This window comes from Egretta garzetta, unplaced genomic scaffold (assembly GCF_000687185.1).
Source record: "Egretta garzetta isolate BGI_Z169 unplaced genomic scaffold, ASM68718v1 scaffold68, whole genome shotgun sequence".
NCBI lineage: Eukaryota > Metazoa > Chordata > Aves > Pelecaniformes > Ardeidae > Egretta > Egretta garzetta.
The window spans coordinates 6582825-6598504 of record NW_009260774.1 but is presented as its reverse complement, the minus strand read 5'-3'; the positions used below and the strand labels follow the sequence as shown (position 1 = coordinate 6598504).

The 15680-nt window shown below is 37.3% G+C and overlaps 1 protein-coding gene across 1 annotated transcript in view; it reads right to left on the bottom strand.

The window, feature by feature from the left end:
* Positions 1 to 15680, bottom strand: part of TMTC2 (transmembrane O-mannosyltransferase targeting cadherins 2) — a 246136-nt gene that overhangs the window by 50361 nt on the left and 180095 nt on the right. Inside the window, exon 10 of the mRNA XM_009646330.1 lies at positions 11646 to 11767. Within this exon, the coding sequence (XP_009644625.1) occupies positions 11646 to 11767 (122 nt within the window). The remainder of the gene's footprint in view (positions 1 to 11645; positions 11768 to 15680) is intronic.

The window sequence follows — 15680 nt, the reverse complement described above, 5'->3', positions numbered from 1 at the left end:
ATCTGTATCTACTAATCCACAATAATTCACCATATACAAATCTTCACCTCATAGTAAATGTGAGGTGTAAATTTCTCATTATTGTCCAAGTGGTGCATTCACATACCCTTGGCCCTGACATCATGATTCTCCTTCCCAGTCATTTTACTTGACCAGGGTCCACATGTGCAGCTGAGTCTATGCATACTCCTTGTGTAATCCAGTAAATTACTTTCAGAAATAAGCCTTGGTGGATCAATAAAATGCATCATCTTGTTTTAGTTTAATCCTCTATTTGCACCTTAAGTGGTTAATTTTTGTCTAAATATATCATGTTAGTCCTCCTTCAACCACAGGCGGATTTTTGTTGACTAAAAATCCATCTAGTAGCCCGACTGAGATTCTACAGAAGTTGGTGTGATTTTTCTGTGATTCAAGGTTAGTTTAGAGAGTAATAACATAAACTGGGTTCTTGAATTTTCATCTACAGGGATAATTAATGGCATCACAAACAGAGAGTTGAGATTTAAGCATTGCCCATTGACTTCGGTGGGAATCCACTGGTGCTTAAGCATTTTTGAATGTGACACCACTGCTTATACATAGATTTAGGAATCTAAAGCACAGCTCATAACTTTACTGGCTTAGGGCATGATTCAGAGCCTGTTAAGGTGATGTTTTCTTCAAGTAAGGCAGTATGTATCTGATTAAGCAATAATATATTAGAACTGTTTGACATCCATTTTCTTGTTTTATGGGTCTCATCACAAAAAGCATTCTCGTTTTATTAAAGCATTCAAAATGATATAGGAAAGAAATATAGGCATAGGATTTTTTTTCCCCCTTGAAGTTTTTTTGGTTGTTTTGTTTGGGTCTTTTGTAAAATACCCATTTTTCAGTCTTTCTTTTTGGGCAATTTGAAGTCTAAAAGGAATTTACCTCATTACGTCACTGTTAAAACCAAGTAAGATTGTTTACAGTCTTAAGTAAACTTTTAAAGAACAGATTTCTTTCAACATCTTGTGATTTATTTACTGTCTAGACCCATATCGAAATGTTCACCTCAACCATTAAGCTTTAGAAGATTTTATATCAAGAATATGCAATGAAATGTTAAGTAAATTTCCATGTTAGGTACTTTCTTTTCCATTCAGTCTTAAGCCACATTTTATATTTTCTGATAAAGTAGTGTCTTAATATCTACTCATATTTCACTGGCCAGTCAGTAGAATATAAATTCACTATCTCCACATACAGTTTTCACTGAGTCCTATGAATTTCTTCTAAGGTAAATTTTGGCCTGTATCATGCATTTTTCTATTATTACTGACAAAACTACTACACACAGAGTAATAACAGGTAACTGGTGGCTATATTCAACCATGTAGCAAAGCAAAAAGATCTTTCTTTCATGAAAGCAGTTCATCCTGTGCTGGTGATGTTTTCTACAACAAGCTTTAAATTTATGTTGAGTAAAGTGAGAAGTTTAGGGCTCCCCTTTTCCTGTCTACAGGAAGTTAGAAACAAGATACAGAAGATGAGATCCCTAAAGGAGGTTAGTGAGGGGTTATGTGCCTAAATACCTGCTCCAGAGTAATTTACCAACTAGTTAAACGGATATGTTATATTTAAATGAAAATACTCTGTTTTACAATTAATTCTGTTACATATGGCATGCAGCCAAACTACGTCCTAAGGGGACTGAAAAGTGTATCTATGGATGCAATACTTATGGCATGCAGCCAACCTCAGAAGAAATACCAGCTCAATAGATGTCAGCTATTGAAATTTCTGTAGTTCGGAAATCCTGACATTCAGCCTGGAGGTGTTAATGCTCCAGATACACCAGATAACCAAACCTTAAAAAAACAGGGCTCGTGGTTCTGAAGTCAATAAACATGACTTTCCACATTGAAGAGGGAAACCCACTCCTCCTATCACCTACAAGTGAATTGCTTGCAAACTGGAAATAAAAATAAAAACAACTTCTGACATTTTGCAAATTTAAGTACTAAATCCAAACCTTGTGCTTGGATCAGTTTTAACCCTCAAGGGATTTCAAGTGGCAAGAAAAATTGTGGTGTCTGTGTCAGACTCCATAGATAAACTGAATACACGACGGAAAAGTAGCAATGGCTATTGCTTGGCTTAACTTGACTTCTTAGGGAGGGCCTTCTGAAGGATTCAATGTCATTGATACTTTATTATGATGGAAGATTAATTGAAATATCCAATTTTCATTAAAAAATTCTTCCTAGAAGCAGCACTAACAGCCAAGGGATCTAGCCTCCCAAAATGAAATATCTAACAGCTTTGCTCACCTAATTAAATTGACCTATTCAGAAAATTTCTTTCCATAGATTAAAGATTTCTATATATGTACACATTTATTTATCATTCCCAAAAGAAGTATTACTAAAAATGTTTTTTTGTTGTTTTAAAGGAAATGATTGCTAGAAGAAGGGATAAACTGTTCTAGAAAATCATACTTAAGTTTGACATACAGCATTTCAATTTCTGTCTTAAAGACAGTCACAATTCTTTTGACATCATGACTGTTCTACCTCATCCCTACTTTCTTCCAATTTGTGTAAATCTAGAGAGAGTAGCAATCAACCAGTGACATAAAAAATTATAGTACGACAGAGCTGTCCAACAGATATGCAAATTTCCTTTCTGCGCTGAAACATAAGGAGCAAGTAATTACAGAAATAGTAAATGTTGAATTAGTCTGTCCATATTACGCTATGTTCCCCTTTTCCCCTGCTGTCCCATTTCTTTCTGTTCTTACTACCTTCCATTTCTTTCTATGTTGTCATTTATTTATATTTATTTTGAGATGACTTTCAAGGACTACACGCATTACTGAACACAATAGGGTATTTGATAGTGGCACTCTGAGTAATTTCACAACTAAACAAAAATGGCAGAATACCTCTCTGGCCTTCTGTTTGTCAGGAACATAAGCTACAAACAACTGCGGAGGAAAATATGGCCACCCACTCAGGAGGGAGTATTTTGAAACTTAAAAAAAGTATCTAACTTCAGTGTTGATACTTGAATGTCACAATCCTGTTTCTTTTATTTTAATCCAAAACACTGCCAGTCTCTATCATGTCTATGTTTTCTCCCCATGTCCCTTTGGAGAAAACATTTTAAAATAAAATATTTTAGATTTTAGGGAATCTTCTAGGGTGATTATTACTGAATTAAATACGGTTTGGAGCTGTAACACAGAAATTTTACAAGGCAAAGTAAATTTTTCTTACAGCACTTGGGGTGATTTTCCAAGCCAGTAAAAAATAGGAGATTAACAGCACTGTGTGGTGCCGTGTAAAATGCAAGAAAACACTGTGCAATTTTTTCCAAAGAAATACAGCAAAGCCTGTAATTCCTAGGTGCAACATGCTAAATGTTACAATATGGGGCTGCCCCTAAGTACTTCAGCAATTATAGGCACTACTGCAAGCTATGAGGGGTGATTTGTGGGCTCAAGTTCACTCAAAACAGATAAAACAAAACTTCAAAACAGATTTATTTATAATTGAAATAAAGCTTCTCAGACTAGAGTGCTATTATAACAACCACCCACTGCCTGACGGCAGAGAGGCCAGCCATTAGGAGGGGGGGTTTCTTAGTCTTCTCTTAAGAAGACTAAAGTGAGAGGAGAAAAAAAAATGTAAAAGCCTTACTTATAAATTATTTTTTTAGCATTATATCCAACCCTTTCTCTTCTAGAAGGTCTCCTCATAAAATGGAAAATGAATTACAGCACATGCTCAAGGCCTCACCTGGCACTGTCATTTTTGACAGACTCATTTTTATCTCAGAACTGGAAGCCTTGCAATTTTAAAGCCTTTTACAAAAATTATGCTTTTCTTTGTGATATAGAAATAAATTACCTAAGCAAGGGATGAGGCTCAGTTGCTGTGGTGCCAAACTCCCGTGCTACCAGGAGATTGGCTAGGTCAACTAACATGTCACATTGACAAATAAAATTCTCACGTAATTTATGCAGCTTAATAAGTTAAAGATACGAAAAGCACTTGGAAATACACAATGTTAAAGCATTGCAGTCCTAAAGAGCTACATAACAAAAAAAAGAAAAGCACGAACTTAAGCCCCAGACAACTGGCTATTTTCCAATTATTCTACTAGCTGAGCTACTAATCATGCTTTTCAAACGCTAAATTATGCTGTTCTAATATATTTTCAGGAAAATTGTAGCTTAGTGAGCTGTAATTTTTAGATATGAACATATAACATTATCCAGTATGGGGGTTATGAAATACTTGTGACTTATGATATTGGGTAAGAAGACTGTAAATTCATTAGCAATTCCTTCAGGGCTCTTAAGTTATTCTGTTTTTTTCTGCATATACAGCAGCTTGCCCAAGTCCACCTGGTATTTCTTGTATTCCAAAAGAATTAACAAGCCTCAAGATAAATATTTGCATTAAAATAAAGACAGAATTGTTTTAGTACTAATAAGTAATTTTTTACTCCAAAGGTTTTATTGCATGTCAATTAGAACTATACCACTTATGCATTTCAAGAATCAATGACAAATGAACACCTATTTTTGGTTTGTTTTTTGTTTGTATGGTTGGTTTGGTTTGTGTCAATGTAAATTACAGTTATTACAAGCTAACAGTATATTCTGAGTTTTACTGATGTATCTTAAAGTTATTCAGGAAGTAAACTTTACTGAGAATAATTTTGTGAAGAAATGCCATGTTTAATATTTAGAATTATTATTGATGGATAAGAATTTTTCATCAGCAAATTTTCAGGGGTACGGAAGGGAAGCTTGATTTATTTGTATTTTTATTTCACTTTTTAATTTATTGGGTTATTTTGGTTTTGCATCTTTCCATATTCCCAGGTATACATAAGCAAAAATTTGTGTAGGCATCAGAGAAGAAAATATTATTTCTTCAGGTTTGGGTTTGTCTATTCACCTGTCAGAGACTGGGCTTGTAACACTGTATACTCTCAATTTTCACTTACTTCTAAACTCAGAAAAAATAAAATCCTTTTTCAGGAATTCTCCTGTTCTCAGATAAATACATGTTTAGCTGTTCATTAAAGCATTTCCAGAAGTAAACAAACAAACAACTTATTAATACCCTCAAAGCTTGTCAATGATGTTCATCTCTGAAGAGAATGTTGCACAGAAATAAAACATTGTCGTTGTGTTGTGTTTTGAAAACTGTTTCTGAAATATATGGAAACTTACGAATTAAATAATTTACAAGTAGTATGTGCTTTTATTGAGCATATTTTATTCAGTGTTGGTGCGTCCTCACCTTGAATATTGTGTGCAGTTTTGGGCCCTACAATTTAAGGATGTTCATGTCCTTGAATGCATCCAGAGGAGGGCACCAAAGTTGGTGACAGGGCTGGAAGGCATGTCCTGTGAGAAGCTGCTAAGGACTTTGGGCTTGTCTGATTTGGAGAAAAGCAGGCTGAGGAGTGACCTCATTGCTCTCTCCAGTTTCCTGAGGAGGGGATGTGGAGAGGGAGGTACCAATCTCTTCTCCCTGGTAGTCAGTGATAGAACGCATGGGAATGGTTCAAAGCTGCACCAGGGGAGGTTTAGACTGGACATTAGGAAGTATTTCTTTACTGAGAGGGTGGTCAAACACTGGAACAGGCTTCCTAGAGAGGTGGTTGATGCCCCAAGCTTCTCAGTGTTTAAGGAGCATTTGGAGAATGCCATTAATAACATGCTTTAACTTTTGCTCAGCCCTGAATTGGTCAGATAGTTGGACTAGATGATCATTGCAGGTCCCTTCCAACTGAAATATTCTATTCTAGTCTAGTCTAGTCTATATAAAAAACCAAAAAAAAAATAGTACAAGTAAAATTAAATAGCATATACTTTGCTTTTGCTTACTACTGTTCACTTCATCTCTCACAACATGCAAGTTTAAAATTTAAATTGCCCTTTGGAACAGTAGTGACATTAGCTACGTGCAAATGGGAAACTGGTAAAATCAACGTGAAATGAATTAGTGTCTGTCACTTACAGCATGGTTATAATAATTTTTTTATCACAGTAGATGAATTGTGACTTGTCTTCTTCACAGTTTTACATGCCACTCATGACCTTGCAAAAGGTAATCCATTCTAGTAGAAGCTAATCTTCCTCTAAAATCTCTTTTCAGTAGGAGAGGATAATAGGTGTTAATATTCAATGCATGTCTGTACCTCAACTTTGATTCAAAACATTGCATTTTAGTAAACTAGAACTACCTTCAGCATGAAGACAAAGAAAGGTACACAGAAGCATAGAATGATTCATGTTGGAAGAGACCTTGAGATATCATCCTGCCCAATCCCCTGCTCAAAGTAGAGTTAACATTTTATTTAGACCAGATTGTTTGCGCAGGTTATTGTTCATGTTGGAAATAATAATAAAAAACCCAAGCATTTTTTTCATTGCTAAGCTAATAAACTCATCTAGTATATGGTGCCTTTAAGTGTGCTGTGGAACTCAGTACTAATAAAGAAAAAGAAAAGACACACACAGTTCATTGTGGATTTAGAAAAAGTGCAGTTCCTAGTTTGTGTTTGACAGGACCAAGGCCAGACAACATGAACTAAACAAATAGCTCACATTCTAGAATGCTCATTTATTTCTATGAAATTTTGAAAAGCTTTCCCTGAAAGCTGGGAAAGGATAGCCTGCTGTAAAGAGCAAGTAATTTTGCAAATCTCTAGTCTACACACTGGGCCTAGGTTGCCTTCACAGTTTCTTATGAAAGGCAAAGAAAACAGAAGGTGCAAAAAGGCGGTCCAGGTATCCAGATTAGCACTGAGGGATTAAATGAATCATGTCGTGCTGCTTTTAGTAAGCATTAATACTGACAACAGACTTGAGGAGGCAGAAAAGCTAGGGTTAAAATTAAGCCATTTTGTTGGAATTTAAGTCAGGAAGTAAAATGTAGCTGAATTTGTAACTTTACAGGTTTGACTTTACTGCTATTGGTTTTTATACTAGAATTACCTCTGGCTGGAAATTAGGAACTTGTTTGAAACCTTCCTCACCCCCCAATTTCACTGCCAGAGAAAAATTCTCTATCTATATTAGCACCCACTTCCACCCTTCACTTCATCAACCAACTTAACATTTCTCTCCTGGAAAACAGACACAGAGAACTGTTGTCAACAGTTTTGTCTCAGCTCTTACATTTAGAAACAGGACTGCAAAAAGTCTGAAGGTTTGATTCCAACAGATGAGGGGAAAGAAGCCTCTAAACCATCTCTCCTCTAACATCCGAAAACAAACTGAAGTAGGCTTTTCTCTCTCCTAAATATACAGGCTGTGAGAAAATTTATGAGCCTAGATAGCAAAGCTTAGCAGAAGAATAAATAATGGTGGTACCTCAAGTTAGGTATGGGCTGAAACAACTATGCCAAAGGGAGCAGCTCTAACGCTACTGAATCCCAAAGAAGTCTATGCAGACATCCAGGAAGCATGTCAGTTACATCAATCATATATTTGCGATGGGAACTAACACTAGTACAGCTCAGTATACTAGAAACTAGACAAAATTCATTTAATGTGAATCACTAAGCAGATGGTAGGCTGCAAAACTGATTAAGGATGAGTGACCAACACGGAGACAAAAATCCATATTCTATTGCCAAGTCTCTTCATCATCCATTTTTTTGCTGAATGTCTTTTCAGACTTTGTAACTGAAAGAATTAAATGAAGTAAATGCCAAATTTCAATAGATCAAAGAAATTTTTTCCCCATGAATTAAATAACCACGTGAAATATTTTCTGCCATCTCTAATTAGTTTGCCATCAAAATGTTCCCTTGTTATGTGTTTATGAAGTCCTATGGCACTACAAGCCAACAGGACACCAGCACCACCTTTTTAGCTCATGCTGCCGTTAACAGAATGGACACAAACCCTATCTGTACATATTGCCATGAATATCAGAAGAAGCAACATTAATAAAAGAAAAAAAGTGTCAAGAGATGATAACAAACAAATGTGATAAGAATAGACTATAAATACAGCACAGAGCAAGTATAGGTAAGCAAGTGTGTGTTGAGAAAGGATAGGCAGAGTATTTTATTGCCTATCATGGTGCAGTATTCAGTGTTCAAAGTTGTATATAGCTCCTGTCCTTTTTGTTAATGAGACACATTCTTCCACAAACATAGTTCAGATCCTCAAGGCATGATCCAGCTCACAGGCATCTTGCATTTATATCCCCGGACAAAAGTAAACAGTTCAATTCTACGATAAGAATTTTTCATCACTCCTTCCCAAAGCTGAGGTGTGCCACTAATGTTTAATCTTGTAACTCAACTTTCATAATGAGGGGACAAAATTAAAAATTTCTTTTTAGTGGCTTACAATGTTTGTGTAGAGTTACGGGATTTGGGGATTTTGCTATTTTGAAGAAAACTGTGAGACCTTGTTTCCCAGAACAACTTCAAGACGTTCCCTAGAAGACCTCATCTTTCATATACTCAGCAGTTCAGGAAATGCAAAATTAACCAGAGGAGTACTGGGCTAGGGTGGTACGTGTGGAATAGAATAGAAGAAAAAAAAAAAAAAAGGGTTTTAATTGAGGAAACTCTTTCTTTCCCCACAGCAATTCTAATCAATTAGAACTTTTGTGTCAAAGATCTGCTAAGACGAAACCAGTAACGCTGACTTTCTGCTATTACTCTTAGGTGCAAGATACGATATCCGCCAGAAAAGCAAGGTAAAGTAGGAAATTTTGCTGTACAACCTACTTACAGTTCTATCCTAGAGGAAGGTAATCAGTAAGTGCATGTTTTTGTCAATATCCAAGAAATTTTAACTGTAACTGGAAATTCTAGCATAAAACCTGCCTTTCCAGGGCCTGGAAGTCACAGACAGTGGGGATACAACACTAGCACCTTGACTTCCATTGCAAGCTAAAAATTCCCATCCAGGTAGTTTTATATCAAACTCTGTATTTGACATTACATGATAACTGATAACACCGAACAGTTTTTAATTCTTTCTAATTACATTGTCACTTGTTGGTCATATAAAAACCTTCTAATTTCTCCCCCTTTTCCAAATTCAGATAGTTTTAGCAGCAATGGATCTGCTGAAATGAATTATGAGGTATTTTTCTTCACTGGATCTCTACCCTGTGTCCAAGGACATTTTTGCTTGAAGACTGGACAGGGCAGAAACAAGGTCAGAGTAAAAGCTTACAGCTGGGTGAAAGGTTGAGGAAGATATTCAGACTGAGGTACAAGGACTGAAAAGCCATACAAAGGTGTATCAGTACAGCACAGGAAGGAAATACAAAACCGTTTGGGGTGAACAATGAAAGTTAAATGTGGAAGAGATAGACAGGAAAGAGGATATGGTCAGAAAAACAGGAATGAGAAATGGAAAACAAGTGAAAGGCAGTTTTAGAATCATAGAATTGTTTAGGTTGGAAAAGACCTTTAAGATCATCAAGTCCAACTGTTAACCTAATGCTGCCATTCCACCACTAAACCATGTCCCTAAGCACCACATCTACAAGTCTTTTAAATACCTCCAGGGATGGTGACTCAACCACTTCCCTGGGCAGCCTGTTCCAATACTTAACAACCCAAATGTCCAAATTTCCTAAACCTCCGCTGGTGCAATTTGAGGCCATTTCCCCTCGTCCTATTGCCTGTTACCAGGGAAGAAAGACTGACACCCACCTCACTACAACCTCCTCTCAGGGAGTTGTAGAGGGCAATAAGGTCTCCCCTCAGCCTCCTCTTCTCCAGACTAAAAAACCCCAGCTCCCTCAGCTGCTGCTCACCAGACTTGTTCCATAGACTTGTGGGTGTCCAGGTGGCATAGCAGTTCATTTTAAAACAGAATTATTTTAGTGAATAAAGTAGAAATCCATTTTCATCTTCAAAATGAGTGAAAACCAAGGAGGGACTGATGTTCTGTTATAACTGTCATATGGGGCTAGTTTAGCTGGAGCTACAAGTTCATCAATATTCAAAAGGCAAAGTAAACTTTAAAGAAATGAAAAAGTCCAATTCTTCTGACTTTTTAGAACTAGCTTTTAGTAGTTGAGCGTCTCTTTTCACATGCTCAAAGAATCCTAAAGAAGTGAAAACTCAAAGCATGAGACATCACAAAGTGTAGGTGACACCTCTGCTCTGCTTATAGGCTGCTACAGGCTGCCACAACACTTGGTCAAACACTGAATATCTTTTTGTATTAATATCATTACTTGTGATCTAAACGACTTATAATATAGGCTTTTTAAACCAGAGAACTCATTACTATCTGTTATTTAGTTCCTGTGCTATAATAACTGCTTTTGTCAGGCACAGAGTGTGATGATGCACCTTGACCCCTTAACCAAACCAGTGGTAGTTTGGTTCGGGTTCCAAAGGAGGTCAGTATTTGAGGTGCGGCCTCACCAGTGCCAAGTACAGGGGTATGATCACTTCCCTGCTTCTGCTGGCCACACCGTTTCTGATACAAGCCAGGATGCCATTGGCCTTCTTGGCCACCTGGGCACACTGCTGGCTCATATTCAGCCAGCTGTCAACCAGTACCACTAGGTCCTTTTCTGCCAGGCAACTCTCCAGCCACCCTTCCCCAAGCCTACATAGGCTGCTACAGGCTGCCACAACACTTGGTCAAACACTGAATATCTTTTTGTATTAATATCATTACTTGTGATCTAAACGACTTATAATATAGGCTTTTTAAACCAGAGAACTCATTACTATCTGTTATTTAGTTCCTGTGCTATAATAACTGCTTTTGTCAGGCACAGAGTGTGATGATGCACCTTGACCCCTTAACCAAACCAGTGGTAGTTTGGTTCGGGTTCCAAAGGAGGTAACGCCGTAAGCCATAAACAGGACAAGAACTCTTCTAGTTTCAATCTGTTTTCTGAAAACCCACAAAGAGGCAGAGTGACACCCTGAGCACTGATGCATAGGAGCTTGGAACACCAGTCATGCAATTAACTCATTTATCAAGGAACAAAGAAAATTGTGGGTAAAAGGAATCTCATTCATACCTTTCCCATTGCATGTAATATGACTACAAGCCAATCACTTCAGTCCATAAATATGACAGCTGAAGTGAGCCTTCTTTGAGCTCTCCTGGCTAAGCAGCCTGGCTGCATGGTGGTGACCTCGCCTTGAGCTGGAATGCCTCTCAAAGTTGCTCCTTGAGGCAGAGAGACTTTTTACCAGTGGCAGATCTTTGGTAAGCGACCAATATTGTGTACCTTGTAGTCTGGTAACTTTGATTTTGTCTTGGTAACTTTGATTTGTGCCTTGGTAGCTTTGAATCACTGTTCAAATGATTGTGCTGTACAGTAACAGGGTGAACCTTGCCATCGAACTTTGTTAAGTCGCACTTTTACAACATGACATTAAAACTGCTTTTGCTAACACCTTTGACAGTGGTTCTTTAAGCGATCTAAATCACTCATTTGTGACATAGAGGTGGTGATATTTCAGGAATGGATGCAATGCTTCACAAAAAAGTGACACTGTCAAAATCCTTAATTAGAAGGCATGACTGAAATAGTGTGACATTTAGGCCAATAAGCAATTTTCAGGACAAAGTCTTCCCATCCTTTTACCTCACCTACTCGAAGGGCCTGGGACCAGCTCCCAGGAGCTGCTGATTAACTCACCGTCAGAGCCAGAAGTTTTCCGTAGGTGAGATGGGCTGGGATGTGGTCACTCTTGGATCGCAGTGACTCCATGTACCAGCGCTCTGCTTCTGGCAGTCGGCTCATTCTCATATAGGCTTCTCCTACAGGGTGGAACAAATGTTAGTGAAAATGCCCAAAATTTCTCAAGGTCTCCAAAATTTATTATCTCATTTATAATTTTCTGTTTATTAAATGGGCAGAGATATTGAAAAGGGTGAAGTGCTTTGAACAACTGCAACGTAAAAGCAAAATAGCCTTAGAAACACTTGTGAGGAAATTGAGTTTTGGCCTTATTAGTGCCAAAAGAGCATGGTTGAGATGAAAGTCTTGTTGGAACAGAATTTCAAGATAGAGCTCCAGCTCCAGTTTCAGTCAAAAGCCTCAAAATAACAAAATGTTATCACATATACTACAGAGAAGTTACTTCTTTTCCATCAACCTACACTGCACATCATGGAGTGGTAAGGATGATACAGAATGTCTTTGCATGTAATCATAATACACCAAGAACCTAGATGTAGGTGTGTCCCTATCCAATGCCTATGGGACAGTCAGGATTTCACCATCTCACAGCTGATTCACTCTAAATAAATGGCTAAGTATCTTCCAAAATTATGAAGTCAGTTTATCTAGTGCCACTACTGAAGGATCAAGAGAGGACTATGTCTGACTCAAGTAGAGGATGGCTAAGGCTCTCTCCAGGTGAGTCACTGCCCCCAGTTCTGCATCCCATGGAAATGAACAGCTGTGTGTGCATCAGAGAGAGAAGGACCAGTGTTCTCTGTTCAAGCTTGAGGCCAACTATCACACCCCCAAAAGCCAGAGAAAACAGTACCACCTACATGCTCAAAGGAAGAAAATAGAAGGAACTCTTAGCATGGGAGTGATATTTCACCTTGCATATTTACAGGTGCTATGGAGGATTTTCTTGATGAAAGAAAATTGGACTGGGTCCAGTTAGATTTTCTTTCTATTTTGCTATCTTTGTCACCAGAGGATAGGGATCCCAGGCAAAACGTGGCACATAAGTCTGAGTTTCAGAAGTTAGGGTGCAGTGCATGCAAAATAACCAAACTGGAGCCTACAGATAAAATGAGCATGATATAGAGTCAGAAGTCACACTGAGCCAAGGCTAAGGAGAGCAAATATGATCTTTATGAGCAAATAGTTTTTCCAAAAAGGGGTGCAAGCTTACAAATCTAGTAGACCAGGATTTCTAATTCAAGGATCTACAGAGCATTCTGTACTGCATTGGTCTTGGATATCTGATTACATACACAGAAGTAGCTGATGTTTCAGTCCCAGAAGTACTCAAGTCATTCAACTGCTGGTTAGGGATAAACTAAAAGAACAATTCCCCCCCAAACCAAGCCAATTAAAAAAAAATCTCCAAACAGGAAAGAAAGCCCAAAAGACCATAAACATACCCCCAAACCCATGATCAAATTCAGGGCTATCAATGTCAAATGCATTTTTTTTCATTATGCCAGCACTCACGAGTAAGTGATGTAATGTTATACCTTGTTATGCACAAAACAAAGTCATGAAGTTAAGTGTTGAAAGGATGGAAGAAGCCAGAAGTCAAGCTATACACTCACATCAACTCCTCTCCCTAGCTGTATGCTTTATGGCAGAATGTTTAATTGTTTGATTGCATGCTATTTTTCCCACAGGCCCCTGCTTCATTTAGCATGCAGGAAATGAGGAATCCATATTGCCCTTTTCTTTAAGTGGAAAATTCCAGCCCAACCTGTTACAGCTTGGCAAAGTTCCAAACGATTAACAACAAGATCCTTTAAAGAGAAATGTAAGCAGCCATAAGAGATGGAGTTATTATCTGCTGGTAATATACGCTGAATGCACTGCCAAATTTCAAAAAGATCCAAGGTTCTCATCTATTTTCCATGATGGATTCTGATATAGGAACAGATTAACATCTTCAGAGTACCAGCACATTCAATTTTTAATAGGTTTTAAGAGCTCAACTACTTTACAAGCTAACCTCCTAAAACTTTGAGGGTATTTCTGAGTGGCACATCTAGAAGTGAAGCTACAATATGTCAATCTAAATGTCGAACTGTAGAAAAAGGAATTTTATTCCCTTGAACACTTTACAGGGAATTTTACTATAGCTGAACATTTTTCTTCTGAAGAGTCTGTTTTCTGTCCATAAGCCCCGTATCATCACAAATTGCTGTATTATAAGCAATTAGAACATCTCATTACTACAGAAGGAAGTACTGTTAGGGGGGTCTGTTACTAATTTCCGCTTCTAAATGATTTACAATGACATTCCTATCTAAAAAGAAATCAAAGTTGAAAACTGACACAGGCTCTGCCACCACCATACTCAAAGACTGGAATAAAATGAAGCAACTGTTAATTGAAGCATTAAATCAATCAAGGGATTTTATGTGTTAGACTGATGCAGTTTTAATAAAAGCTATTCCAGCTTCAGATAGGGTTCCACAAAATGATGGAGAAAACGTGTATGGATTGACTTCTGTCATTCAGGATGCATCTGTGTGTCTGAGATTAAAATATTTGTCATTTACAATCATGTATTTTTATAAACTTGCAGCATGAATGGTTTAGTCATTAGGGAAATAACAGTGTCCACTTGCAGAAAATATGCAAACCAATGGTACATATGAGCAGGTTTCTTTATTTACCTTAACAATTATTTCATTTGTAAAATCTTTCAAAACTCATGTTAAAAATCTGAAAGGTCACACACACAACTTATTAATGGAAGTTGTCAGATCTGTAAAGTTGAAGAGAGTTGCATTCTACTTTTTTATTAAAGATAACAACAACAAAGAAAGAAATTCATGGCAGTGGAAACCTTAAGACATAAATTAACTGTTATTTCAGTTCCCTAATCCATATTAACATGCAGACATGAGTACCATTGCCTGTAGAATGAGTGGTGGCAAGAAATTCAACAGCTAACTGGAGTAAAAGGAGACAAATCAGTAATTCAATTTTTTTTCACTGTTTACAGTTCAGATATTTTCTGTTATTTATGCACCCCTCTCTTAGCCTATTCCAAAAGGAGGAACATAGATTATTTAATTGTAACTCTCATTTACTAATGTACTAAAAGAAAACAAATTAATATGCAACTGAATCACTATTTAAAGGAGTGTATGCACAGTTCATTAACACCTCTATTAATACTTTATGACAAAGGAATGAGTAATAGGCTACCTTTTAACTAGATTTACAGCACTCTAACTAAAATCTTGGTACCCGAGTGGATTTTCTTTGCCATAAAGATAGATCAGTTGCAAGACTACCATTGTCCAAAGCAGTATTTCCCCATATTTCTCCAGAATCCTTGGGACTGAAAAATAATATTCCAAAATAAAAAATAAAAGAAAACCCTAACAAACTGCAACAACCACAAAAATACCCCTACTAAAATGATCCCAGGTCAAATAAATTAAGAATACTTATTAAACAGTATCAGATAAGACATCAAATATTTATATTAAATAATAATACTCATAAAGGATCAACTTGCTAGCAGTTATTTCCCCTGAAAGGCTGACTTTATACTCGATAATGAAGTAGAATGTGATCTTAATACAAAACCTTCAAAAAAAAAAAAGACAGAAGTTAGATTTTTCTAATACATATCGCACATTGTTAAAAGGCAAAATTAGATACCATTCACATGAATGTATGCTACATGGTTCGAGATTAACCTCTTATCTGCTGATTTCATATTTGTTCTGTTTCTGGTGCACATTGTCATACCAAGCAAACTCCATCTCCTTGCAGGGAGCATGTTAGACTTATCGATGAGAAAGTCAAAGTACAGTGGAACTATGGATGTAATAGCACTGTGTCTCTATAGGTGCCACGTAACCATACTTTCAGATTAAGAACTGTATTGGGTTTCTGTGGCAAGGTCTTGGTAGTGGGGGGGCTACAGGGGTGGCTTCTGTGAGAAGCTGCTAGAAGTTTTCCCCGTGTCCGCCGCTGGCCAAGGCCAAGCCAATCAGTGAC